This window comes from Phascolarctos cinereus, unplaced genomic scaffold (assembly GCF_003287225.1).
Source record: "Phascolarctos cinereus isolate Bilbo 61053 unplaced genomic scaffold, phaCin_HiC Scaffold_2;HRSCAF=192, whole genome shotgun sequence".
In the NCBI taxonomy this organism is placed as follows: Eukaryota; Metazoa; Chordata; class Mammalia; order Diprotodontia; family Phascolarctidae; genus Phascolarctos; species Phascolarctos cinereus.
Window position 1 is genome coordinate 291,602,941 of NW_027555625.1, and position 27,301 is coordinate 291,630,241.

At 36.3% G+C, this 27,301-nt stretch overlaps 1 protein-coding gene across 2 annotated transcripts in view; it reads right to left on the bottom strand.

The window, feature by feature from the left end:
- Positions 1-27,301, bottom strand: part of ANKRD27 (ankyrin repeat domain 27) — an 89,469-nt gene that overhangs the window by 52,177 nt on the left and 9,991 nt on the right. For both annotated transcript variants that reach the window (XM_020985050.2, XM_020985049.2), the window contains exons 2-4: positions 12,664-12,796; positions 2,754-2,864; positions 101-257 (exon numbers count right to left, since the gene is read on the bottom strand). In XM_020985050.2, coding sequence (XP_020840709.1) covers positions 101-257; positions 2,754-2,864; positions 12,664-12,765 — 370 coding nt within the window. In that variant the 5' untranslated portion in view covers positions 12,766-12,796. The remainder of the gene's footprint in view (positions 1-100; positions 258-2,753; positions 2,865-12,663; positions 12,797-27,301) is intronic.

Consider the following 27,301-nt stretch of genomic DNA (forward strand, 5'->3'; position numbering starts at 1 on the left):
TTACTGAAATACAATTTGATACAATCACTGTTTTACACACACACACACAAAAAAAATTTTTAAACAAAACATACAATTAGAAAGTTTTCTCTAAAAATACCTGTGCTCTCTTTTTTCTCCAATGGATGAGCTATACATAGTATACTAAAACTTTCTTCTTTTTCATTGTAGAATGTTTCTTCAAAGAGAACAGGCACTGAGAGGGGATAGGCAAAACCAGCTCCTAATTTAATTCTATTTCCTTGTATAAAAATCTCCTGAAATTAGAAAGTAGTAATCAATCACACAACCTCCACCTAATATTCTTTCCATCACCCCATGCCAATGCCTCACTTTAAAAAGCCAACATTGTACCTTTCCTCCATACAGGTTTGAATATGACAGGTCACATACTTTTCACTTAACTGCATAACAAAAGGTTCCCAACCTCTTCCCCTCTATACAAAGATCACACTGTAGTTATGACATTTTCTTTTTCTAATGAGAGGTGGGAGAGAGGGCTAAGTTATTTACTAATGGTGGAAAAAACCCTTTATCTTTTAGAAAAACAAAGTAAAGGCTAAAAAAAAGACTGATTCTATTTGAATGAAATAACTGATTGATACCTTGATCCAAACAAAACTGACAACTCTGCATATATCTCTATCTACACTGTATAGGTACCAACTTTCCTTAGGGCAAGCTTTCTTCTTCTGAAAAGGTGCTCAGTAAACAAGACGTCCAATTTCCTTAGGAGATCAGTCTATTTCTATGTGCTCACTCAAGGCCTTTAACTTACCTGCACTGTTGACAACAATATCAAATTGCTTATTTATATAAAAAGAAGGAAGTCTTTCCCAATATATATTTTAAAAGATTTGTGATCTCAATAACATATATGTTAAGCGCCTGCTTACCCAGGTGGCAGAACAGTACATGAAAGGCAGTGTGTTACATTAGAGAGAACACTGAATTTCCAAGTCAGAGGACCCCTGACACTTACTACCTTGGTGACGTTGGGTGAGTCCCTTTACTCCTCTGAACCCCCTGTTTCCTTATGTGTAGAGGGTAGGCTGAGACGGCCTCTAAGGTCCCATAGCCTAAATCTATAATCCTATAATCCATACCAAGAACATGGCCACTGACAGGAAAAGATGCACAAGGTTTTCTTCAGAACCCTTCCTGATCAAAAGAAAGAATTTTATAATGATTCAGCCCCTGAGGTGGGGTCTTAAGAACAGGACCTGCACCTTACATGGAGATGGGTTTGTATGAGGTCTTGAGACAAGTTCTTCCTTTCTAAAATCTCTCTACAATCAGCTGGTCACAGTGACTAAAATTCCACCACTAGAATCATTCATTTGGGTCTTAAAGGTTTCTTTGGTCCCTGGGAATTCCCTATGAAAACATGGATACTAGGAGGCTGGGAGCTACCCCAAACTTATCAGCCACCAAAATCTCAGAAGCCAGCTCAGAGAAAGGTCTTGCACAAAAGGAGAGGATGAAGGGGAATGTATTCTTCCTCATGAACAAGGAGTACTAAAATGGAAGATCAGAAAACAAAGAATAACACCTTTCTTGACCTAAGGTTGAAACCTAGGAATATAACTCTTACACAGGCTCAGGAGTAAATGGACACAATTATGTCCACTAGAAATCCATGCTATTCCTAGTGAGCTGGCTAGAAATGAGAGATAACAAAGAAACACTGACTCACCACACAAAATATTTAGTGAGCCCTGGCTTTGTGCAGTAATGAAGCCAGGCATCAAGGGGACAGAAATATGAGCAAGATATTCTTCACTAAAGACTGTTTTGACAAGGAGGTAGAGGACTCGTTCTAAAGACACAGAAGTGTGTCTTAAGTTACCCATTAGGTCAATAACCTGCCTGAAAAGAATTACAAGGCTAATACCTAGCCCCAGCCCACCTTCTCCCCCTAGGTCACTGTTCCCTCCTTTCTCTTCCAAGTAAAGTGGGTTCTCAGTGATACGGAGCTGCAACTTCTCAAGTCATCCTAAAGTCAGTCTTTAACATTTCCCAAAGTACTTACATATGTTCATGTAAAAACATAAGCATAGCCACATAAAGCTGCTCCAATCAATGTTGTTTTGCAATAATATTGTTAAAATATTGTCATTAAATCCTCACTGTAACATCATTCTCCACAGTGACACATATACACACACATCTTCAGGAGTTCCCTATCTCTTAGTCACAATCTTAAGTGAAAAATATGTTTTGCTCATTTCTATCCCCTCAGCACCCAGCATTGCTGCCACATAAAGCAAGTGCTCACTAAATTTCTATGAAACTATCTCCTGTGTTGTGTTATTTGCCTATCATGCTGTCATTAAACTAGTTAATAACACTAGGTCATATACGCCTATATTTCACTGAACAAATTCACCAGCAGCAAAACCCTTGTTGCAAAAGATCACCAACACCATGAGAACAGGGCTGAGGACTGTTCTAAGCCTACTATTACAATATCTGTTTGGTGGTAGTGAGCCCTAGTAACATACAAACTATTCTCACTGGGCCCAGGAGCCTGGTCCCCACTGAGAGAGACCTCTAAACCATCACAAACCCCCTTCCTCAGCCCACTACCACTACCCCCAACCCAGGAGTTGGGCTTCATCATTCACTCAGAAAAGCATAAAGAAATAAAACGCTTTTTGTTTTTCCTATCACCCTGCTCTGCGTCCCCTCTCCCACATAATTCCCTTCCCTTCCCAGTGTTCCCCTGGTTGAATTATGAAGAAATTGGGTACCTTTCCATTCAAGGTCTGAAAACTCTCTCCCACTGGTTTCAGGACATAAGAGTCAAACTGACAGGTAGACTGTGTGCTGCTTGGTAGGCTTCCTTTACAAGGTACTAAGACCTACAGGAACAATTAGTTAAGTAGATTAGCGTGATACTCAAAACATCATCAAAAGCAGACAACAGTACTCCAATTTGATTACAATGATAATTTTTTTCAACTAGCCCAACTAAATTCAGCTTTTGAATCTTGCTGTTACAATAGCTAGAGTACGGGGGGGGGGAGCAACCCTAACAGATGATAACTGCTAACAAAAGACAACATATCTTACTTCTGAAGGCAGCAGGACCTCCCACCACTAGGGCCCTCACTTCCCCAGGCCCCTGGAAGAGGTGGAGGGCACTTCCTTGCACTTTTGCTCAGAAACAAACTGGTTTTCTCTCAATGTTATGACTACAGATTTCTGCTGCTAACTGCAGAATTCTCCATGCCTAAGACAGGCTAATTCAACATAAGCATCAGTAAGATTTATAGCCAGAAGGTACTTTATAGAGTATCTTATCATAGAATCAAAAGAAGGGCCATCAACTCCCTCATCTTACAGATGAAGAAACTGAGACCTAAGAAGGTTAAAAGACTTGCTCAAGGTCACATGTTAACAGGGGTAAGATTTCAGCAAAGATCTTCTTACTCCAAAATCAGTCCTCTTTTCCATCTACCAAGCTTTTCCATTATAGCTCACCTCTACCTCTAAAGAAATTAGGATAGGACCCTCAACTTAAATTAAAGTGCCCCTCCAATCTTCTGCAGCTAAAACACCTAATTAACCTTCACTGTGACATGTGTGATGGGCCATCTTTCACCATAAGCAGCCACATCACACAGACACAACCACTAAAGCCAAGATAGTGGGACAGGGACATGATTAATTCTAAAAGGACCAGGCAAGTCAACTGACAAGGAACAGTATTTGTTAATAAATTTTTTTCTTTCTCTTATCTGCAAATTCACTTTAAACACAAATAATAATAAGCTGGTATTATAATTTTACTTCGAAATAAAAATTTTCATGCTATCTCTATTTCCTTTGCCTTGTAGATTTTTTTTTAAATGCACTGTCGATTGAAGCAGTTTAGTCTTTCAAGTATTCTTAAATTATGGTTCATCTAGGTTTTTTTTTAACAATTCAACAAGAAAAGTAATTATCTGATGTGGCTAATCATGTGACCATCACAAAGTAAGGATGCCATTTCAGAACAAGTCCCCTTCTTCTAAATCCCCTCCCACCAATTCCTCAGAGTTACTTTCTATTACACTTGAAATAAACGTTGGTAGCTCCGTATCAGTAAACGGACTTCTTCTCCCTGGGGAAGAGAAGGGATATCAACCTCTAAATATATTCCATAGTAGTGTTTATTTTAATTGGATGAAAGACATAAATAATGATTTTGTAGCTACTCTTAAGTCATTAAGAGAGCCCTTCACAGCTCTTTAGGACAAGTCTGGAAGTAGAACTTATTCTATTAACAATGAGGTCAAAGAATTTAACTTTAAATGCTAATACTATGCATCTATATAATGTATTCTTTTTATAAATTATCTTAAGTAAATCAGAAATAGTACTATGATTCTACAATATTTCATATGCAAAATTTAATAAGAAATTTGGCATTTTTCTAAGTTTTTCCTTATCCAAAGATATGGTAATATAATTATGTGTCTTCTAGCACTTCTGATAAGGAAATCATTTTGGTTTCAGTCTACATTTAGGTGATAACTGCTAAGCTCTTTATGGGGAAAAAAGAAACCTAAAATCATATAATAAGCCTCATTCATGTTCACTGAGCTAGATGAAAAAGGCTGGAGGCCAAGATAAACATGTGACAAAAGAAGTAAGTTTTTTAAGTCAGAGAAGGAAGGGAACCATTATATACTGGGGATAGGGGAGGTAGGGGTTGGCTATACCTATGACCACAGCACTTACCAATATCCTAGTTGTGCTACCACCATATGGCAATTATCACATTTTCTATCATACTGAAGCTCTGAATAGAGGTTTAATATCTCCTACTACTATTTGTTGCCAACGAAAAATTTGAGCTGTGGGGGCAGCCAGGTGGCGCAGTGGATACAGCACCGGCCCTGGAGTCAGGAGGACCTGAGTTCAAATTCACCCTCAGACATATAACATTTACTAGCTGTGTGACCCTGCGCAAGTCACTTAACCCCATTGCCCATCCAAAATAAAAAATTTGAGCTGTCAAGTGAAAATTAGAATTTTGGGAAACTCTACCATAAGCTTAACAGCTTCCCAATTCTTAAGACTGTTCTGATGAGACTGGTGGTAATGTTAACAAATACAATTTTTTTTTATATTATATAATGAAATCTGTCAACATTTTATTTTAAGATCTGCAGGACTTAGTGAATTAATAATCTCTTCTCTAGGAGACTGAAGAAGAGCGGCAGATTATCCTGTCATCCCTAGTCTTTCACTAATCTTCAAATTTTCTCCGTCCTACTGGCTGCCCTACCAACAGTCTATAAGCCCTTCCATGTCTCTCCCATCCTCAAAAACTCCTCACCTGATCCCTTCATCCCAAATAGTATTTACCTAAATCTCTCCTTCCTTTCCTGGCTAAACTCCTTGAGAAGGTCATCTACAATAAGTGCCTCCAGTTTCATTCCTCTCACTTTTTTCTTAACTCCCTACAATCTGGCTTCTGATTTTCACCATTCAACTAAAAACACCATCTTAAACACACATCTTTCTCTCTCTCTCTCTTTCTTCAAAACTTAAAGGATTTTTCTCATTTCTCGTGCTCTCTGCAGCTACTGACACTGTCAATCACTCTCTTCTTAATACGATACTCTCCCTAGGTTTTCGTGGCATTTTTTATGCCTGCTTCTCCTCCTACCTCTGATCAATCCATCTCAGTCTCCTGTGCTGGTTACACCTGCTAACCATGGATGTCCCCAAGGCTCTGTTCTCTGCTTTCTCTGTTTTGCTTGGTGATCTCATCAACTCCCAGGCATTCAGTTATCTCTATCCAGATAGTTCTCAGATCTATGTATCCAGCCCTAACATTCTCCTGACCTCCAGTCTCACATCTAGAACTGTCTATTGGACATCTTATATTACATGTCCTCTAGACATCTTAAATTCAACATGTCCAAAAGTGAATTCGTTATCTCTCCCTTCAAACTCTCCCCCCTTCCTACTTTCTCTACTACTGTAGGGTACCACCACCCTCCCAGTCACCCAGGTTCAAAACCTAGGTGTCAATCTCACTTTCTCATCCCACCATATCTAACAACAAGTCCTATTTAATATCTTTTTGGGCACAGTTCCAAATTATTTTCTAAAATGGCTAACCAATTCATAGCTCCAAAAACAATACATTAACGTATATGCCTTCCCATCATCCTTCTAGCATCTATCATTTTCCTTTTTTGTCAACTTCACCAATTTGATAGGTGTGAGGTAAAACCTCAGAACTGTTTTGATTTGCTTTTCTCTAATTAGTAAGTTAGAGCACTGTTTCATATGGCTTTTAATATCTTGGAATTCTTCCTCTGAAAACTCCCTGTTCATATGCCCTAGCCATTCATTAGTTGAGGAATGGCTCTTAGTATAAATTTTAGTCAGTTCCCTATATGTCTTAAAAATGAGATTTTTATCATAGAAACTTACTGCAAACATTTTCCCCTCATTTACATGTTTGTCTTCTCATTTTAGCTATGTTAATTTTATTTGTGCAAAAACATCTTAATTTTATATTCTCAAGATTATCAATTTTTTTTGCCTTCCGTGACCCTCTTTTGCTTGTTTAGTCATTAACTCTTCCCCTACCACAGATCTGACATATAATTTAGTCCTTCTTCCCCTAACTTGTTTATGATGTTACCCTTTATATCTAAGACAGGTACTTATTTGGAGCTTATCTTAGAATATGTTGTGAGATGTTGGTCTATAACTAGTTTCTATTAGACTTTCCAATTTTCTCAACAGATTTTGTCAAAAAATAGTGAGTTCTTACCCCAACAGCTAGGATCCTCGAGTTTATCAAATACTAGACTACTACGCTCATTTGCTTCATTATATCATGTTCATAATCTGTTCCACTGATTGACCTATTTCTTATTTAATACTATACTGTTTTGATGATTTTGATGATTATTGCTTTGTAGTACAGTTTGAAATCCAGTGCTACTAGCCATCTCTTCTCACCCACTTTTTTCTTTGGTTCCACTGAGAATTCTTGTCCTTTTATTCCTCCAAATGAATTCGGGTATTATCTTCTTCTGGCTCTGTAAAGTAATCTTTTGCAGCTCGGTAGTTTGGCAGGGCACCAAACAGGTAAATTAATTTAGGTAATATAATCACTTTTGCTATAGCGGCTTAGGCTAACCATGAGCAACTAATATTTCTCCAATTATTTAGATGTTTTTATTTGTATAAATGTTGTTTTATAATTATGTTGACATAGTTCTTGTTTATTGACAGGCAGAATTCAAGTATTTTTTATACTCTATTTTAAATCAAATTTCTCATTCTTTCTCTTCCTGCTACATTTTATTGGCAACATACAGAAACATTGGTTATTTCTAGAGTTTATTTTCTATACTGTAACTCTGGTGAAGTTGTTAGTTGTTCCAATTAACCTTTAGTTGACTTGGATTCTCTAAGTAAACCATCCTATCATCTACAAAAAGCAACAATTTTGTTTCCTCTTTACCTGTGATTATTTCCTCTCTTTTTTATTTCTTATTACTATAGCTAGCATTTCTAGTATTACATAAAATAATAAAAGAGATAATGGACATCTTTGCTAAATTTACCTCTCATTTTTTCTGGAAAAGCTTCTATTTTATCCCCATTACAGATAAAGCTAGCACTTGATCATACATACATAAAACTTATATTAAGGAAAGAACCATTTAATTTCTATACTTTCTCGTGTTTTTCTTAAAACAGGAATGAATTTTAGGATTATACTCAATTTTCCTGGGTTAAGTTATTCTTGGTTATAAGCTTATATCTTTTGCTTTCAGGAATATGATATTCTAAACTCTATGCTCTTTTCATCTACTGGCTGCTAAATCTTGTGTGACCCTGATTGTGGCTCCTTGGTACTTGAATTCTTTTTTTCTGGATACTTGCAATTTTTTTTCTTTGACCTGGACACTGAATTTTGGCTGTAATGTTCCAGGAAGTTTTCATTTAAGATTTCATTCAAGAGGTGACAGGTGTAGTCTTTGTATTTTCACTCTGCCCTCTGGTTCTAAGAGATCTGAGCAATTTTCTTTTATGAATACTAGAAATATGACGAGTAGGATCCATTTTTGGTCATGGTTCAGGTACTCTAATGATTTTTTGGTTTGTTTCCCCCCCCCCGAGTTATCTTCTAGGCCAGTTGTTTTGCTATGAGATACCATATGTTTTTTCTTTTTTTTTTTTCAGGCTTTTAACTGTTCAGATACTTCTTGTTGTCACATAGGATCATTGGTTTCTATCTAGTTCATTCTAATTTTCAGGGAGTTTGTTGCTTGGGCAAGGTTTTGTATCTACTGTGCCAACTATTAATTCTATTTTCAATTCTTTCTTTCATACCTCACTTCTTTTGCAACTTTCCTCCAGCACTCTTACTTCATTTATAAAATAATTTTTGGCTCTTAAGGGGGGAAAAAAAACCTCTCAATTCACCTCTTCTAGGAATTCTAGCTGAATTTATGCCTAAGCTCTTCCAGGAGACTTTGCATTGCTGTGAGGCTTGATGCAATGAATAAGCTCTGTAGGAACTCACAAATTATAGGGAATCCCTCTTCAACTCAGACTCTGTGTTAGAGATTCTTTATCACAATAGCAAGTATTTTTGATGAGTAGCTAGGTGGCACGGTAAATAGAGTGCAGGGCTTGGAGTCAGGAAGACCTGAGTTCAAATCTAGCCTCACAGACTTATTAGCTATGTGAACCAGGAAAATCACTTAACTGTTTGCCTCAATGTTCTCAAATGTAAAATAAAGATAATAATGGCACTTACCTCCCAGGGTTGTTGGGAGAATCAAATGAGATAATATTTTAAAGCTCTTATCATTGTGCCTGGCACAGAGTAGACACTAATTAAATGCTAGCTATTATTATTATGAGCATACATCTCTTTGTTTTATGCCTCATCTGATGTTTATGATCAGAGGGTCACTGAACAGGACTATTTTTCTTATATCTTTGAAGGAAACTTGAATGTTTAATGTATCAATGGGGAACATTTTGATTTAAAAGGACCTATAAGATGTCTTTTTCTGTAACCAAATACTTTTCCATAATCAAACAATTAAGCACAACAGCATTATATTTTCTAACTCTTTCAGTTAACTAAGAAATGGTAAGGATATGATTCATTGTTAATTATAACTTGCAAAAGCCTTCTTGTTTTCTATTAATATCCTCACCAAAAGTGACTTCAACTCATGACTCTCAAAATACAAATGGGAAAGGCATATAGGCCTGTAGTTATTAATGTTCTCAGTCATCTTTTGTCTTTTATCATTTTATTAATTAGATCTTATATTAATTATATTACTAAGATCTGAGGTCTTATATTAATGAGATCTGAGCTTTTTTATCCTTCTTTGGTATCTTCTCTTCCTTCAGATACATTATATATCAGGTCCCTCAGTATTCTCACAATTGAGTTACCCCCAAAACATATATCTTTTATATATACATGGTCCAGTCTAGATGCTTTTCCCATCTTAGTCCTCTTTACTGTCATTACTATTTCCTTCTGTAAGTGCTCCTAGAGCTATAATGTTGGGGTTCAAGTGTGGTTACTCCACTGTCTTTGAAGATGAAAATAATATGTCATTGCATTTGCAAATCTTTTCCATTTTTCTTCTTTTGGTAGTCTTCCATTTTCACTCTTCAGTGCCCTTGCGTTAGTTAATTATCCAAACTATACAGAGAATTAACACAAACCAAGAATGATTCAACTAATGAGTAACAGGTCAAAAGATACAAAGAGCTTTCAAAAGAAAAACTGCAAATTATTAAAATATGAAAGGTTATTCCAAATAAGAAAAAGAAATATGGATCAAAACAAGGTCAAAAACAAAGGGTAGGTCCAAAATATGGTTGATTGGTTGTTATCCATCATGCTAGAAGACCAAAATGACATCACTATGTTGGGGTCAAAGTACAGTGTATCTAACTGTGGCTGATCAGAACAATACAAGCTCAGAAGGGGCACAAGTAGTCCATATGAACATTGGAGTGGAGATTGCTCTAAATTGGCATATCTCTTGTTTCTTTTGAGCAACTGCAATTCTGCTTAGCTCAAAGAGTGAAGCTCCTTCTTAGATGCAAGCATAGCATACTGGGTAGTCCTGTGCCAATGTCTCCCATGTCTCATAAGTTCTTTGGAGAAACCTTGAGAATGTCCTTGTATCACTTCTTCTGACCTCCATGTATGCACTTGCCTTGTGTGAGTTGTCCATAAAATAGTCTTTCTGACAAACGTACATTTGGCATCTAAACAACATGGCCAGCCCATCAGAGTTGCACTCTCTGCAGCAGAGGAAAGACCTTAAACGTACCTTACTCCAGTACCTTATCTTGCCAGGTAATCTTCAGAATCTTCCTAAGACAATTCACATGGAAACAATTCAGCTTCCTGGCATGGTACTGGTATACTGTCTAGGTTTCACAGACATACACAATGAGATCAACACAATGGCTCTGTAGACCTTCAATCTGGTAGACATCCTGATACTTCTTCTTTCCCACACTTTCTTCAGGAGGCTTCCAAACACTGAGCTAACTCTGGAAACACGTATGTCAACCTCACCATCTACGTGTACATCCCTGGAAAGTACACTGCCGAGGTAACTGAACTTATTCACAGAATTCAAAATTTCTCCATTTGCTGTAACCAATGGTTCCACATGTGGATAGTGTGGCGCTGGCTGGTGGAGAACCTCTGTTTTCTCAGAGTTAATTGCCAGGCCAAAATTAGCACAAGAGACAGATAATCAATCTATACTCTGTTGCATCTCGGCCTCAGAGTCTGCACTGAGCGAACAATCATCTGCGAACAAAAAGTTGCGTACCAACTGTCCCTCCACTTCAGTCTTGGCTTATAGCCTTTTCAGGTTAAATAATTTATTTTCAGTGCAGTAGCTGATTTTGATGACAACTTCGCCCTCATTGAAGGCATCTGACAACATCACTGAAAACATCATGGGAGCAAGCACACAGCTCTGCTTCACTCCATTGATAAAATACTGTACATGCTGTTGGACACAACCAAAGTGTCAGCTGGTTTTGCTGAACTTAAAAAAAAAGCTTATATTACAAGGAAGGCTTACTGGTTAGGAGTAAGATATATTAAGAAATAACTGATGTAAAAACAAAAAACATCAATAAAAAAATTTTTAAAGAATTACTATATACCCTAAAAGTTACCTATAAGTGAAATCATAGTATTTTCAGAGAACTTAAAAAGAACCAAGACACAATGAACAAACTAAAACAATCTGTGTCCAGAAATGGATTAATAAAGTTTTTATGCAGAGATTCTTGAAACAGACTGCTCCAACACAAACAGATAATCTTTTTAGGGTCTAGATCTGTGATTTCATTGGTCTAGGTAACTCTTAAGAACCTGCTTATCAATGAAGATAGACAACTTCAATTCAATTTAGTCTTAGAAGTCTTAGAAAGCTGCCTCAGCCACCAAGAGGTTAAATGACTTCCCAAGGGTCACACTGCTGGCTTTTGGCAGAAGCTGAAGCTGAACTCAGATTTCCTGACTTGAGGACAGCTCTTTATTCACTACATCAGGCTGCTTCTCTACATAATAATGCTAATATAATTTACAGAAAGTGTAATCAGAGAAAACTCCAAAGAAATAGTTATACTACAGCTAAACCTGAAGGAAAATAAGAAGTCTGAGAGGAAGAGATGAAGGAGTAAACTTCAGGAATAAAAGAAAGCTTGTGTGAATACACAGAAGTATAACATGGAATACTGAGTTCTGAGAACAGCTGGTGATGCATTTTGGCTGAAACATAATGTATGAAAGAGAATAATAACAAATAAGGCTGGAAAGGGAGGTTTCCGGAGCCTGAAAGACTAGACTGAAGTCTGTATTTTATCTTACTGGCAATAGGGAGCCACTGTAGGTTTTTGAGCAGGGAAATGACAGGGTCAGAGTAACGGATGAGTCCAAGGTTATGAACCTGAGTAATCAAGAAGTGCTATACTCAAAATATAAAGGAAAAGTATAGAAGAGGAGCCAGTTTGCAAAGTAAAGAGGAAGAATATGAATTTGGGGTTGGTCATTCAAACTGGAGATGCTAATGGAACATCCAGGTGGCTATGTACAACACAGGGCTAGAGTTCTGGAGAAAGAAGCCATGGCAGCAGAGAAGATCTAGGTCTCCATCTTAAAGAAGATATTAGATTATCAGATTATATTATTATAGATTAGACAAAGACCTTGACCAAGCAGATATTTCATTTAGTTCAAAACTCTGACTGTTTGGTATCTGATGAAAAGTTATAACATACAAAAAAAAGGAAAAGTACAGGCATCTCAGCTTGTTGACACTTTCTCATTAAATATCTTTTGCCTAATTAAATATTAACGACATATCCTTATTAAAACACATGATCTCAAAATAATAAAACAAGGAAGTCTGTCCAAAAATAGTCTTATAACATTTTCCCCTTTTATGTTAATAGTACTTTGCTTTTGGTTCAGTAAAGTATTAAATGCCTTTCTTAGAAAGGCATTTAAATTCAAAACGCTTTTGTTTACTGACCTGTTCAAAAGACAAACTCTTTTTAAATCTAAAGCATTAATAATTTCACTGTTAAAAATTCAAACAAAAAAACTAAGATGATTGGTATACTTACAATACCATGGACTTCAGCAACTCTGCGGCAAAGATCAGGACGTCTCTTTTGAATTGCCAGATAAAAAGGATTTTTCATGAGATCTTCATCATACAAAGCCATATGGACTTCAAATATTCCAAAACTGTGTTTTCTAGTATGGAGTGAAAAAAGGTTTTAGATGACCACATTAGAATTTTTGCAGCATAGAAGTCTTGATCCCACACTTAAAGAATATATATTTGAAACCATCAGCCATCATCTTATATTTCACCCTTATCAGGATTCAATTTAACACATATATACCAAATACAAACTAGAATGCAATTAACCAATCCAATGTGACCCCTTTATTCAACAGAACTACAAATTCTATTAAGAATCTCATTAAACTGCATATCACTGCTAAAAGTGCTTTGAGAAAGTACCTAAATGGCTAATTTCTTTTTCTAATCTTCTTTATCCTGAAATGTCAAGCTTAATTTTAAATGCTCATGACAAAAAAAAAAGACACTTTTTCTTGGCTTTATGAAGGTCCATCCACATTAATATTAATGTGACTTTATGAAGATTTATGTCAAGAATTAAAACATATATATTACAGGAAAGAGGCATAATTAGCATATCACAAGTTGACAATTATCATTTTGAAAGGAAAATTTTACCATTAAATTTAAAATTTATATAGCAAATACTGCATAGTTGTTTCTCTAGCACCCAATCAATCCAAACACAGCTGCTGCATTTTTTAGATCATTTCCTGAACTGAGCAAATGTTCTTCTCTCCTAAAGGATATATCCCACAATGGCTTTAATATTTAAAACAAAAGATTTGACAGACCTTAAAGTAGATAGCTCAGCTATAATCTCCCTATACAAAATGGGTGACATTTTTGAGAAGTTAAAATAAAATAGCTGAAATCAGGAGTTTGAAACTCACACCAAAGGACACATGAATGTTTTGTAAATCTAAGCCATACAAGTATAATATAAAATTATTTTGACTGGCTAGACAGCCACATAAAGGAAAAACTCAAACTGTTTAATATGGTATAATACCATATACTAACATAATGTTTGAAGATGTAAAGGGCATTTTCCTCACAAGAACCCTATATGAATTAAGGGGGTATAATTTTTATCTCCATTTTACATATGAGAAAGCCAAAGCTAAAAGCTTAAATAACTTGCCCACAGTCACACACATTTACTAAATTCGAGCCAAAGTTAAAATCCTGCTCTCTTTATCCCCAAGACCAAATTTTTTAATATCATACTACAGCAAAATGGCTAGCTCAACATTTACTGACAACAAAAGTGCTTTTTAATTATAGACTGGTGTTCACTCTGATCAAAAGCTGATAAAAATGTTATTTATTCATTCATTTATCCATGAAGTGCTTACTGAGTTCCATTATGTGTTTAATGTTGAAGGCAGGAGGTAGAGAACAAAGTGGGTATATGTGAGGTTGCCAATAAGATGTCATAATAACTGGTAGGCAGCAATAAACATAGACAGTTAAATAAAGGAATTAAATAATATCATACCATAGGGGTATACAAGAAAATATGGTAATAAGTACATGAATTATACAGATAAAAACTCAAGTTGAAATTTCTATTTGAAAGTACACTTACTTCAATCCAACAGCACTTATTTATTGAGTACCAAACTACATCTATTACCATACTAAATACTGGTCTAAGATAGCAAAGTATTGATTTTAATTGGGTTTTTTACAAAGTGGGGAAAATGTCTGCAAAGATAAAGGTATAGTTGCTCTGTTTCCTTATTACTATTCAGTATACTAAAGTTGAATAAAAAACATTTCTACTGTACATCTTTCAAATTCAGCTATCTCTTGCTGAGTTATATTTCTCTTCTATAACACAACTCTGAGATCCTCCTTACACTACCTTCCCAGCTCTACCCCAATGAGATATGATCACATTACAGTGCTGGGAACATCTTCTGGTATCAGGATGGGCAGACAACTTTCTCATGGATTATTCATAGTTATCCTGTGGACTCAAGACAGTTATTTATATGTATTCATTAGCATTGAGTTCACTTGCACATTAACTGTCACTGTACTAACACTGGATTCTGAGTACATTAAGACATACAGCTAAAAAACTTAAACTTCCATTCCCCAAATGTTAACATTTGACAAAATATACAGGTAGGAAAACACTCTGCTCAAACTGCAAATCATGGGACTGAACAGAAGGAGTACAACTCTCACACATTTACTCCAGAAATACAGTTACATCAGTAAATTCCTTCATCTAGGCCAGGACTGCACAAAAAGAAGTAACTATAAGCTGCAAACCCTGAAGAGGGTTCCTTCCATAGAAGCCAGCACAAGCAGAGGGAAACAGACCAGAAGCTCTCTAACCAAGGAAACCTCAAGGGGGAAAGAAGATTATCCAATACCCTGACTAAGGGAGCTCCACCGAGGGAATAAAAACAGTCCCCAGGAGAAGGAAAACCACAGGGAAGGTAGAAAACCGACCAGTACACTAATCAGCAGACATAGAGTTCTGACTCAAAGACTGCCAATACTTTTGAGTATGGACAGAGCAAGACAAATAGAAAGCAACAGCAGAAATGCACTCTGATCGCCCCCATCCAAGAAGGTGCAGAGCCCAGCCCTGGCACAAAGCCCCGAATCAGGAATTGAGCCTGATGGCACAAGTAAACAAAGACTGAACACTACAGAGAAGTATTATGGGTCAAGAATAATGCCAGAGAAAAACCCAGAAAACCCACAACTGCAAGAGAAACTCAGAGGGGGAAAAAAAAGCTGCTTAACTACACCAACTAAAACAGTAGCTAGAAAAAGTGAAGCAAAAGATAATAAATGAAATTAGTTCCTAGAATTATAAATGAAAAAAGAGTTCTGGAGGAAAGAACTGAAGCAACAGACAACTTATTAGAAAAAGCGGAAAACATTACCGAAGTAACAAACACCCTGAAAATTAGAACGAACCAAAGAGAATTCAATGACTTCACAAGACAAGAAAGTGGAACCAAACCCAAAGGTTGGGGTGGTCAGAGCAATGGGGGAGGGGGGAATGTTAGGTCTTTACTACCAGAAATGAGTGACCTGGAAAACAGTTCAAGGAAAGACAATATAAAAGAATCACCAGACTCCCTGAAAACAGTGACCAAAAATCCTAGATACTATATTTGAAAAAATAAATTAAAACTGCCCAACCTTTTTTAACCTGAAGACAAAGTGAAAACAGAAAAAAATCCACCAGTTTAACCTCCTGAAAGAAACCTCAACGTGAAAATTCCATTGTCATAGCCAAAATCCAAAGCTTCTAGATCAAAGAAAAAAAAAATACCACAAGCAGCCAAAAAGAAAGAATTCAATTACAGAGAATCCACAGTCTGGATCATACAAGAACTGCCTACTATAAAGTGAAATATGAATTACAAAAAGGGAAAAGATAACAACTTAAAGACAAGAATAATTTACCCTTTAAGACTGAGTATTCTAGTAGGATTCTACAAAAGGACTTTTAATGGAAATCAAGCAGCATTTCTTGATTTAGCACCTAATATGTGCCAGGTACTGTGCTAAGCACTACAAGAGGACATTCAAAGCATTTCTGATGAAAAGATCTGAGCTGAGTAGAATATCAGATATGCAAAAACAGGAGTCAACATAAACCAGAAGGCCAAATACCTAGGAAAAACCCAGCCCTGAGCTGGCACTGGCTACAGCACTGCTATCTGTGGCGCTACATGTGCAGCTGGGGATCTTCTTTCTACTCACAAAGGTAGCCACATAGAGCAGATCTCAACCAAGGTACACAAGCAGATGAAGACCCAATTCATGCAGTTTGCTGAGATGTCTCCTCAGAGAATCCTGGGCACTACATCTCTAAAGTGGCCTAGCTGGAGCTAGTGGCTGGTGTTGGCCCTGAGCTCCCCCTTGCTGCAGAGCTAAGCAACATTTTGCTCACCCTATTCATAATGGGAGCAATCTATATGCTACTGGTGCTGAGAAGTGTGTGGCTACATGTGTTCCTGCCATCCTCTCTCTACCATGGACTCCTGCTTCTGCTCAATATCCATGACAGCTGCGGGATCCAGTCAAGGCCAAGGCTGAATGAAAGGGTCGGAAAAGAGGTAGAAAGAGGCCTCAGTGCTTACTGGGAGCTGGGCACTCAGAGGGGTAGATATGGAAACATCTTTGCCCTGGTTCTCTGATCTCCAACCAATATAGATGTCATAGCAAGAATATGTGTGGTATACACAACCACATGGGTATCAGACCCTGGGCCCTGAAGTAACTGATTCTAAGACTGCCTTATTCTCTCACTTTCTTGAAGATCAGTTCTCAATGGATCCTGACAACAGTCTATTGGACAGATCTCTGTGTTTTCTAGTTTACCCCCCCCATGCCCTTTATTCATCCCTGTTTTTAAGGGGGTGTGCATATGTGCATTACAAGTATTCCTCATTCTAAGGCAATAATAGAACATGAGGAAACTCGGACTTAGAATTGACAAAACAGGGTACTGTCAGAAAGTAAGCAATACTAGAAAATAAGGCTGGGAGGGGAATGCAATGAACAAAGATCTCAGGAAGAAAATTCAAAAACCTTGAACACAAGTAGATAAACCAAAGCGGAAAACATTAACAATAAAATGAAATATGAACTCCAGATCTAGTAAATGATTTAGACATCTATGAACAAATACTGCAAAACTAAGGAAAACAATCCAACATTTGATAAGACTAGAGGACCCTGTGGAATGTGATGAGAACATGGAACCAAAACACACTGTTCTTGAGTGGTTTAAAAGAGAAATGAGAATTATGAGAGCAGAAATGTATGGCCTGCCCAGCAAAAATAGTGGGCAAAATAGAAAAAACTGATCTGCAGTGGCAAGTCTCACCAGAGAAATAAGGGATTAGCAGATTGAAAATGAAAACAAACAGAAATGAAAGACAATCTAGAGAAAATATGCTCACTGTCCAAGCAAAACATACTGCTCTTGAAGACAAGATGTGTAGAAAATACTCAAGGATCATAGGTAGCCTAGAAGAACATACCAGGACAAAACGCCTGAGCACCATAACACAAAAAAATAATACCAAAAAACGTCCAGAACTTGTGAACACATAAAATAAAATACCAATTGAAAGAATTTGCAGATTGCCTCCAGAAAAAAAAAAATAACAGGCTGCCATAGGTCAAAAAGGAGCACTTCTTGGTAAAGTATTACATTATAACCAAATCCTGTTAGATATTGTTAAGTGTCCAAACAGAAAGGAGAATTTGGGGTTGCCTGGACATGTAGTATGAAGCAATCTTCAGAGTCAGAAAAGAAAAAGGCACTCAAAAGGTGAGAAAGTTGAGAGACAGGGTATACACACACACTCTCTCTCTCTCCTTCACACACACACACACACACACACGCGCCAAACTTTAATGAAACTAGCAATACCTTCTCCAGAAGATTTTGCCTAGTCCACCGGGGGATATTTTTGGAAGGAATATCTCTGATTTCTGTATTGGGGCCAGACAGGGAATTTAAACAGAAAATTTACTAAGTACTTCCTGTGTGTATTCCATCTTCTGCCTCCATACCTTTACACAGGCTGTCTCTCATACCTGAAATATACTTACACTTCACCCCCAAATTTTAGAATCTGAAACTTCCTTCAAAGCTCAACTCAGATACAATAACCTCTATGAAGTTGTTTCTAATCTCCTGTTGTTAGTGGTCTCTCTCTCTCTCCTCAAAGCCCTCGCATTTACTTTTCTATTTATGTGTTCTATCCCCCAGGAGAATGTAAGATCCTCGAGGAAACTTTTTGTACTGCTACTACCTAACACAGTGCCATGTACACAGTAGGCACTTGATTAATGCTTATTAAGTTGAACTGAATTGAATTCCAGGGCCTTTTGCTAGTTACTGGGAGAGATACAAAGATTAGATAGGATATGATGCCTTCCTTCATGAAGTCTAGAGTCAAGCAAGGGGAGAAGGTTCATACACTTCTTCAGTGGTTCCTAAGATCTGAGATATGTCTCCACTCATGCAGAGTTTATTTCATGTACTTCTAGCCCAACATACTCCTTAAAAAGTTAATATATAATATACCTTACACAATCTCAAATAAGGGGAAACCTATTACATGAAATGGCAGCCCCTTCCACTTTGGGACAGCTCTAAATTATTAGTAAGTTTTTTTTTTAAATCAAGCCTAATTATGCCCCTCTGTAATTTCAACTCATTGCTCCTGGTTTTGTTATGTTTTTCCCCCCTGGGGCCAACATTTCTTCAAGCAGTCCTCATGTGGCATGGGTTCAAGACCCTTCACCATCCTGGTCACCCTCTTCTGAATACTCTCCTAATTATCAATAGCCTTCATGAGCATAGTATTGCAGATATATTAATCCTCTGGTGGCCAACCCCCTTAGTGATAAGAGAAAGGAACACAGTCCACGTAAGCCTGTTGTCTCAAGCCCTTGCTTCTTGGGTCCAGCTGGCTCTACCAGAACAGTAGCTATGTTGGCTGAGTCTTCTAGATCTCAGGGTCAACTCCACTTAGGAGCCAAACTTCAGCACAGAGATAACTAAAACACTTGAGAAGTACATTAGGCAGGTATAAAATTCACTGGTGACAATTTTTAGCCAAAGCAGGAAATACCAAAGCCAGACTCTTCTCTACCTTCACTCCCTTGTTTGTTTCTGAGGTGAAGGGATGGGCCATTTGTTAAGGTCAGGTCAGTGACTTTTCTTTAAACCTTTGTCCCCCTACAGCTGGTCTGAGCCAGTATAGGACAAGGTTGGGTTTTGAGGGTGATGTGACACCTTATAAAGACCTGTTTAATAAAAATCTAATTTCCAGTGCTCAACAAAAAATAATTAAATATATACGTACATATGAGATATCAAAAAGGACTAGACAATGATGAAGTGCTAATATTCTAATAGGGAAAGAATGACAGACATCCATTCAGAATCTAATGACTTCGTTGTTTTTTTCTGTTACAATGATCTTTATAAAGAAAAGGGAAAGAAAAATGAATATATTAGGGAAGAAATGAGGAAGAGCAGAAGGCAATTTATTATTTCTCATAAGTAGGGTATAAAAAAATGGAGGAAGGGTTAGGAAAATAGGGATCACATGAGCCACACACAAAGGAGGGTTGATTGACACACACACATACTCACAAATATTTTAAATTAGAGGAAGAGACACAAAAGGTTGTATTGCAGAAATTAAAAAATGAAAAGGAAAAGCAAAGACAATTCGTTCAAGAAGCAATAAGACCTGGAAATAATGCCACTGAAGCAACTTATAAAGTAGCTTATATACTCAGGGGAAAAAGGGAAGCCCTTCAGTGATGCAGAAATTGTGAAAGAATGCATTGTCAAAGTTGCAGGATGCTTAGACCCCAATAACCTTTCAAGGGAAAACAACTGACTATTTCAAGGAGAACCATAACTGATCAGCAGCATGAAATTAGCCTTCAACTTAACAGAAAAACTTCATGCAATACTTCAAAAGGAAAATATATATTATTCAATGGCTTTGGATGAATCAACTGATACTACTGACTCGACACAGGTTTTATACTTCATTTGGGTCATAACAGATTTTATTTGCTACGAAGACTCACTCTGGGCAGTCTTGCAAACAGAAGACAGGGAATTGATATCTTCAACAACTTTCAAGATAAATGTCATGAAGCTAAACTGATTTTGTTAAATTTAGTGAGTGTATGTACAGTGCACCTTCCATGCAGGAAAACATGAAGGGTTTATTGCACAGGTAAAAAAAGAAAGTATTAACAGATCCATATGTTCTCATTTCTTTTCAGTGTATCTTGCATCAGCAAAATCTCTGTGCTAAAACTACTATTTTAAGTAATACTTTGCAACAAGTTATAAGTATTGTTAACAATATTCATACAAACGAACATGGCAAAAAAAAAATCCAAGCATTTCGGAAAAAGCTATCTTTTTTTTTTAAAGGCATTTGGGGTTAAGTGACTTGCCCAGGGTCACACAGCTAGTGTAAAGTGTTTGGTCTGAGGCCAGATTTGAACTCAGGTCCCTCCTGACTTCAGGGCCAGTGTTCTATCCACTGCGCCACCTAGCTGCCCCTAAAAGCTATCTTTTCTAAAAACATTTCTTCAAAAGGAAATTTCGAAAGAACATTTTCCTCAGTTAGCAATGGTGGTTGATGGGCAGGAAGATAGATGCAAATCATTTGAAGAATTCACGGCTGTTATAAACCTATTAATTAGAGAATACAATGAATAGTTCACTGACTTTGAAAATCATGACATTACACTCAAATTAGCATTTCAGCCTCACCTAGTTCATATACCAAGGCACCTAAAGAACTATAGATGAAATAGATTGAGCTCTCATTAGATGACATTTTAAAGTTATCATTTAATGCTAAGAAAGATCCAACTGAAATATGGAAAAAAGCAACAAAATACTCACGCCTTCATCAATATGCCCGAAAAAATACTTTCTTGCTTTTCAACCACTTATTGCTACGTATCTACATTCCCCTACCTAACCCACATCAAGACGCCTTGAAGATCACAAATGACTGATACCCTTCTACAGAGTAACTGAAACTTCGGACCTCCATGCTGCAACCAAATATTCAAATACTTTTCAACAAAAAGTAGACACAACAAAGTCATAAAACAGTTAGCTAACTTTAAAATTAACAAACAGTTTTCATTTTTTGAAACTTTAAGTTTATAGTAGTTAGATTTTTACAAAATGATACACATTTTTAAGTATATCTAACTAAGGTTTCTTGAATGCGGACTTATTTGATTACAGCTAAATATTAATACATAAACTGTCAGGTGAAAGTGGATTTATCTCAGAGATGCAAATATTCTTTGACATTAGGAAATAAATAAATATAATTAATTATATTAAAAACAATACTATTCAAAATCATATCATTATATATAGGAAAACCTTTGCTAAAGTACAACTCATTTATGCAAAAAAAAAACCCTACAAAATACAGTTATAAGGAGATCTCTTTTTTTAAAAAGTCTGATTAAAAAGTATATAAAATCAAAAGCTTTCTCAGTATTAGAGTAATTGGAGGGGGGAATATATGTATATATATTTTGACAGAGGACACAAGGTGAGTTGAAGATGAAGGGATGATATCTAAAAAAGAAAATTAAGGGGTGAAAGAGGATTATACTGGGAGAAGGAGAAAGGAAAAGGTAGGATAGGGTAAATTATTTCACATAAAACAGACAAGAAAAGGCTTTTACAATGGAGGGGAAGGGGTAGGGGAGGGTGGGAGGGAATGAGTGAATCTTAATTCTCATCATATTTGGCTTAAGGAGTGAACAACATACACACTCAATTGGGTATGGAACTCTATCTTACCCTTCAGGAAAATAGGGGAGGAGATAAGAGAGGGGGAATGATAGAATGGAGGGCAGATTGGGGGAGGGGTAATCAGAAGCAAACACTTTTGAGGAGGGACAGGGTCAAAGGAGAGAATAGAATAAATGGGGTATGGGATAGGATGGAGGGAAATAAAGTTACTTTTTCACAACATGACCATTGGGGAAGTGTTTTGCATGACTATACATATATAACCTGTATCAAGTTGCTTGCCTTCTCAAGGAGAGTGGGAGGGAAGAAAGGAGAGAATTTGGAACCCAAAAATTTAAAAAGAAATGTTAAAAATTATTTTTACGTGCAACTGGGAAATAAGATACACAGGCAATGGGGTAGAGAAATCTATCCTGCCCTCCAGGAAAATAGAAGGGAAGGGGGGGCAGAATAGAAGGGAGGGCAAATTGGGGAAAGGGGTATTCAGGATGTAGGCCATCTTAGGGTAGGGGGAGGGGAGAGACAGGGAGGAAATTTGGAACTCAAAATCTTGTGGAAGTCAATGCTGAAAACTAAAAATAAATTAATTTAAAAAATCAACAGCAAGCATTATATGCAATGTTAATACAATATCAATAAATAGAGGAATAACGCAGAAATGCTACTTTTGCCCACTATTATTTGATATAGTTCTAGAAATGCCTGCAATAGCAATAAGAAAAGAGAAAGAAATTAAATGCATAAAGACAGGCAAAGAAGAGACCAAATTATCCTTATTTGCTAATGACTGAATAACTTACTTGGATAATCCTAGGAAATAAGCAAAGAAATTAATTAGGATTAAAATTAATCGGCAAAGTTGCAGACTACAAAACAAATTCAAAAATGAATATCATTACTATACAACAACAAAATCAACAGGTTAACAATAGAGAGGCAAATTCCATTTAAAATAACTACAAAATACATAACACAGTTGGAAGTCAGTCTCCCAAAGTACACTCCAATCATGTACAAAATTTTCCCTAAGGAACTAAAGAACAATTTAATAGCTGAAGAAATAGTCTGTGCTCATAGTTGGGCCCTGCCAATATAAGTGAAAATACTACCAAAATTAATTTGTAGATTTAATGTTATACCAATAAAACTGTCAAAGGGTTACTTAATAGAGTATAATAAAATAATTTATTTGGAGGAACAAAAAATAAAATATATCAAGGGAAATAATGAAAAAGGTAGGAATGAAAGAGGAATAGCCCTTCAAGACCTCAAACTGCATTTAAAAGCAGCAATCATAATTGCAAAAACATCAGTTGCTCATATGTAAGCCAAGCTAATATAATAAAAAAGATAATTCTACCTAAATTAATTTACTTATTCAGTGCTATACCAATCAAACTACCAAAAAAGTATTTTATAGAGCTAGAAAAAATAATAAAATTCATCTGGAAGAACAAAAGGTCCAGAATATCAAGAGAATTAGTAAAAAAAAAAACGCTAGGGAAGGTAGCCTAGCCATATTAGATCTTAAATTGCATTATAAAGCAGCAATCATCAAAAGTACTTGGTACTGGCTAAGAAATAAGAGTGGCAGATCAGTGGAACAGGGCAGGTACACGAGACAGAGAAGTCAATGACTATAGTAATCTACTGTTTGATAAACCCAAAGACCCCAGCTTCTGAAATAAGAACCCACTATTTGACAAAAACTGCTGGGAAAACTGGAAAACAGAACGGCAGAAACTAGGCATAGACCAACACCTTATACTATATACCACAATAAAGTCAAAATAGGTACACAATTTAGATATAAAGGCTAATACAGCAAGCAAACTGGGAGAGCAAGGAATAGGTTTACCTGTCAGATTTATGGACAACAAAAGAGATAGAGAACATTATGAAATACAAAATGGATAATTTTGATTACATTAAATTGAAAAGTTTTTGCACAAACAAAGCCAATCCAACCAAGATTAGGAGGGAAGCAGAAAACTGGGAAAGAATCTTTATAAACAGTGTCTCTGATGAAGGCCTCATTTCTAAAATGTATAGAGAACTGAGTCGAATTTATAGGAATACAAGTCATTCCCTGATCGATAAATGGTCAAAGGGTATGAACAGGAGTTTTTAGATGAAGAAATTAAAGCTATCTATAGTCATATGAAAAATGCTCTAAATCACTACTGATTAGAGAAATGCAAATCAAAACAACTCTGAGGTACCGCATCACACCTATCGGATTGGTGAACATGACAGAACAGGAAAATGATAAATGTTGGAGAAGATGTGGGAAAATTGGAACACCAATGCATTGTTGATGGAGTTGTGAAATGATCCAACCATTCTGGAGAGCAATTTCGAACTATACCCAAAAGGCTATAAAAATGTGCATACCCTTTGACCCACTAATACCACTTCTAGGGCTATAACCCAGAGGGATCATACCAATGGGAAAAGAACCCTCATGTACAAAAATATTTACAGCAGCTCTTTTCGTGGTGGCAAAGAATTGGAAATTGAGAGGATGCCCATCAACTGCAGAATGGCTGAACAAGTTGTGGTATATGAATGTCATGGAATACTATTGTGCTATAAGAAATGATGAACAGGCTGACTTCAGAAAAACCTGGAAAAACTTGTATGGTCTGATGCTGAGTAAAGTGAGCAGAACCAGAAGAATGTTGTACACAGTAACAGCCATGTTGTGCGATAAAATAATATTGACAGACTAACTTTGATAGACTTAGCTCTTCTCAGCAATGCTAGGATCTAAGACAACTCCAAAAGACTCATGATGGAAAATGCTATCCACATCCAGAGAAAGAGCTATGGAGTCTGAATGCAGATGAAAGCATACTATTTGCTCTCCTTTTTTGTTTGTTTTTTTGTTGTTGTTGTTTCTTCTTTCTCGTGGTTCCTCCCATTGGTTCTAATTCTTCTTTACAACATGACTAATGTGAAAATATGTTTGATATGAATGTATATGTAGAGCCTATATCACTGCATGTCATCTTGGGGAAGAGAGAGGGGATTTAAAATATTTGAGAATTTAAAACTCAAAAGCTTATAGAAGTGAATATTGAAAGCTAAAAATAATTTTTTTAAAAAGCAGCAATCATCAAAATAATCTGTTACTAAAAATATAGAAAAGTTGATCAAATGAATTAGAAAAAAAAAAGAATCACAAATACTAGAACTCAATACCTAGTGTTGGGTAAGCCAAAAAAAAAATTACCTAGGAAAGAATTCCTTATTTTATAAGAACTGCTAAGTAAACTAGAGAGCAATCTGGCAGAAAGTAAGTTTAGATCAACCTCTTACATTTCATAATAAATGTAAAATGTATACATTACCAGAATACTAAAGATCATATAAACCAGAAGAGAAACAAAGCATAATACTTTTCTATCTATAGGTAAAAGATGAATTCTAAAGCCAAATAAGAAATGTGATTTTTTTTAAAAGTGGGTAATTTTGATTACATGAAATTGAAATGCTTTTGTACAACATAATTAAACTATCTAGGAGAAAAAAGAAAGTAGTCAACTGGGAAAAATATATATATGTATATAATTTTTTTTACCAAATCTCTCTGTTAAAGGTTTAAAACCTAAACCATAATATAGGCAACTAATAGATATGAAATGAAAAACTATTCCCCAACAGAGAAGTAGCCACATGAACAAGCAGTTCTCAGAAGATTTGCAAACTTTTAATGACCACACTAAGGAAAGTTCTAAGTCATGTTTAACAAAAAGAAATGTAAATCAAAACAATCCTGAGGTTTCAGCTTATACCTAGCAACAAGTTGGCAAAGAAAATAAAGAATGGGAATGGTCAATGCTAGAAGAGTTGTGAAAAGAGAGGCATACTCATGCACCATTTGTGAAACTGAATTAGTATGACCATTCTGGAAAGCAATTTGGAATTATCCTAATAAAGTGACTAAAATGGAACCCCAGGAAAGTCACTGACAAAAAAAAAAAGACTCCCTATGCATCAAAATACTTATAGCAGCATTTTTGTCATAGCCAACAACTGGAAACAATGTATATGCCCATCAAATGGGAAATAGCTAAACTGTGATAGATGAATGTAATGGAAAATTACTATGCTATAAGAAACAATGAGTGTAATGAATACAGAGAAGCATGGAAAGATTTACATGAACTGATACAAAATAAAGTAAGCAGAACTAGGAAAACAATATGAACAATGACAACAGTGTAAATGGAAAGAAGAACCACAAAACAATAAAAAATGAAAGCTGTGAAATTATAAAGAATAAGCAAGGCCACAAAGAAGAAATACGAGAAAACATCTCACTCAACTACATTACAGAGATCAGAGTGCATGGATATGAAACATAGCCTATATTGTCAGTTTTTTTTTAATGTAACGATTGGTTTTGCTGACTTTTTCTCTTCCTCTTTTTTTATTAAAAAAAATCTTTGTTATAAGGGAAGGCTTTCTGGCAAGGAGCCAGGGAAGGAATGTGAAAGGAAATCTAGGTAACATAATAAGAAAAGATACCAATAAAAATCTATTTTCTAAAAAACACTCATTACACATTGCTCTCCACTCCAATTGCCAAACCCTCCCTCTGCCACCATTATTCAGGAACCCTTCCAAGGTTTATTCTATCCATCCACGTCATTCTCCCTCCTTTTACAAGGAGTACACAGCCTTCTCTCTACTCCAACTCCTGCCCTCACACAAGACTTCAACAAACATGCTAATGTTACATCAAACACCCTTAACCCTGTTTCTCAGTCTTCTCAGCTCTTATGACCTCCTCCTTCACCACATTATAGCTAAATATAGGGAGTCACATCCTTAATCTCACTATTGCCCACAAGTGTTCTAATTCCATGACAGGGAATTCTGAAATCATAGCCTCCCATAGTTTTCTCTCTATGCTTCATTTCTCCTAAACCTAGTTTTCAACCTCACCATGACCTCCAGTGCCTCCTATACTCAATATTCTTTCTCAAGCCATCAGCTCTGTTTAGGATTTACTTCCTTCCTTTCCTAGTTTTGGCCTTACAATTAATTAATTCGACTCCTCTACTGTTGAATGGTCCTCTACTGTTGAATTTATTGTTCCTTTGTTCTATTATTGCTTATGATTTGCTAATCCCCAACTCCCTCTCATACTACTCTTCTACTTTTGTGGCTAAACTTCCTGAGAAGGCTATCTACAATCAATGCCTTCACTTCCTTTCATTTAAGTCTCTTCTTAACTCTCTATAATTTGGCATCCAATGTCAATCACTCAATTAATCTCCTC